Source organism: Egretta garzetta, unplaced genomic scaffold, assembly GCF_000687185.1.
Source record: "Egretta garzetta isolate BGI_Z169 unplaced genomic scaffold, ASM68718v1 scaffold108, whole genome shotgun sequence".
NCBI classification, from domain to species: Eukaryota; Metazoa; Chordata; class Aves; order Pelecaniformes; family Ardeidae; genus Egretta; species Egretta garzetta.
The window spans coordinates 1,852,072-1,853,669 of NW_009260614.1; the positions used below are offsets into that span (position 1 = coordinate 1,852,072).

Here is a 1,598-nt window from a genome sequence, read left to right on the forward strand (position 1 = left end):
GCTGCTGCAGGTTTCTGGAGCCCCACTCGAGGGGTTTGCTGTTTGTGTGGGGCCGCTGACCCAACTGCGAGCGCTCCCAGCTCTTTGTCTTTTGGGAGGTTCAGTGTTGCTGGTGAAGGGAGTCCCCTCAAGCTTTTGACTGGGTGCTGTAAGTAACAGCCCAGGGGAAAAGTAAGGTCAAAAAAGTTTCCAGCCTCTTGGAAATACTCGGTTTCTGTGCTCTTGTCTGATGTCTGTGAAGACAAGATCCAAGAGGACTGCAGATAACAGTAGGAGGGTGTTGTCTGTGTTTCTTAGTTAATAAGTGTTGCAAACAAGCCTGACTTAAGCTCCTGAATGTTTCGTATGAAATTGGTGATCACAGGCACTGCACAAGTGTGCTCCTGGCTACAACATTATGTACCCTGAATGTTTGGAACCAGCTTGAAAAATCTCAGTTGTTCTGAATCAGACCTTGCTGAAGTGATAGAATTCTGAAAAAGCACTTTCAGCTGAACCCAGGTTTCAGTCAGGCCTTGAAACTTTGGGTCAAGGCTGTTGTAATCAGTGTGGCATCTAATGTGTACAAGCAAGGGCTATGTTCAGCAGCGAGCTCTCTGGAGATGATTTCCTCCTTCAAATTGAGCTTTCTAGCTCCAGAAAGCTGCATGTGCCGGGTCTGTGCAGAGCTGAGGCCGGTACGATACAGGGGATGTTTCACAAGGACTTTCTACTTTCAGACACTTGCACAGCACAAGTGTTTTCTGCCCTTCCTTGTAACAGAACCTGTCCTATCTAAGAAAAACTCAGAGTTTATGTATGATACTAGCTTGGATACTCAGCTGCACACCTCTGAGGAGGTGAAGGCTTCTTGATTCGCTTGTGCTGTCTTGTCTTTAGCCAAAAGCTGGTTTGTGCAGAGCGTGAAGAATGGCTAATGGCATGAGGCTGTGGGTACTGTATGATTATTTTTTGTGTGCTCATTCTAACTGCCTACTGTAGGAATCTGCTCCTGCTAAATCTGTGATTTATTCTAGATTTAGATGTCTCAATGGATACATGGAACTTTGTCTATACTTGCCTGGTGTCCTTATGGCTGCACAGATTTTATGTCTATTCTGCTATTGCTTTTGGAATCAGCATTTGGATTGTCATTCAGTTCACCACCACCAAAACCAAAAAGAAGGTAACCGAACATGTAAGAACTTTTGTCTGAGAAGCCCCCAAAAATCTGTGTATGGGCATGAGTAGCTGCCGGCTAAAGGTGCCCACTGGTGCAGTGGAATGTGCTACTTCACTTTGCTGTTGCAAATCCAAAGTGTACTTTAGTTTGTCTGGTGGCTGTAATCCTCAGGCTGGAGGGATTAGGCCATTCAGGAACTTAAAACCTTCTTCTGCAGGTGAGTGCAGTTCTGCACGAGGTGGGAGGTTCTCTGGTTCAGCTGGATCCTGCTATCTCTCTGGTGTGAGAGGTTACACCAAGTTGGGTGGGAGTGGGGATCTGCTGGAGGAGAGGGGGGCTCTGCAGAGGGACCTGGCCAGGCTGGATCCATGGGCCCAGGCCAATGGTGTGAGGTTCAACAAGGCCAAGGGCCGGGTCCTGCACTGGGGTCACAACA

At 47.6% G+C, this 1,598-nt stretch overlaps 1 protein-coding gene across 4 annotated transcripts in view; it reads left to right on the forward strand.

Moving 5' to 3' along the window:
* The first annotated feature begins 1,020 nt into the window (after positions 1-1,020).
* Positions 1,021-1,598, forward strand: part of LOC104131883 (S-adenosyl-L-methionine-dependent tRNA 4-demethylwyosine synthase TYW1) — a 119,442-nt gene continuing 118,864 nt past the window's right edge. For 3 of the 4 annotated variants that reach the window (XR_004842790.1, XM_035900542.1, XM_035900543.1), the window contains exon 1: positions 1,021-1,177. Coding sequence is in view for 3 of the 4 variants with exons in the window: in XM_035900542.1 (XP_035756435.1) it covers positions 1,031-1,177 (147 nt within the window). In the remaining variant the exon portion in view is untranslated. The remainder of the gene's footprint in view (positions 1,178-1,598) is intronic. The other variant, XM_009645099.2, reaches the window with a different exon arrangement.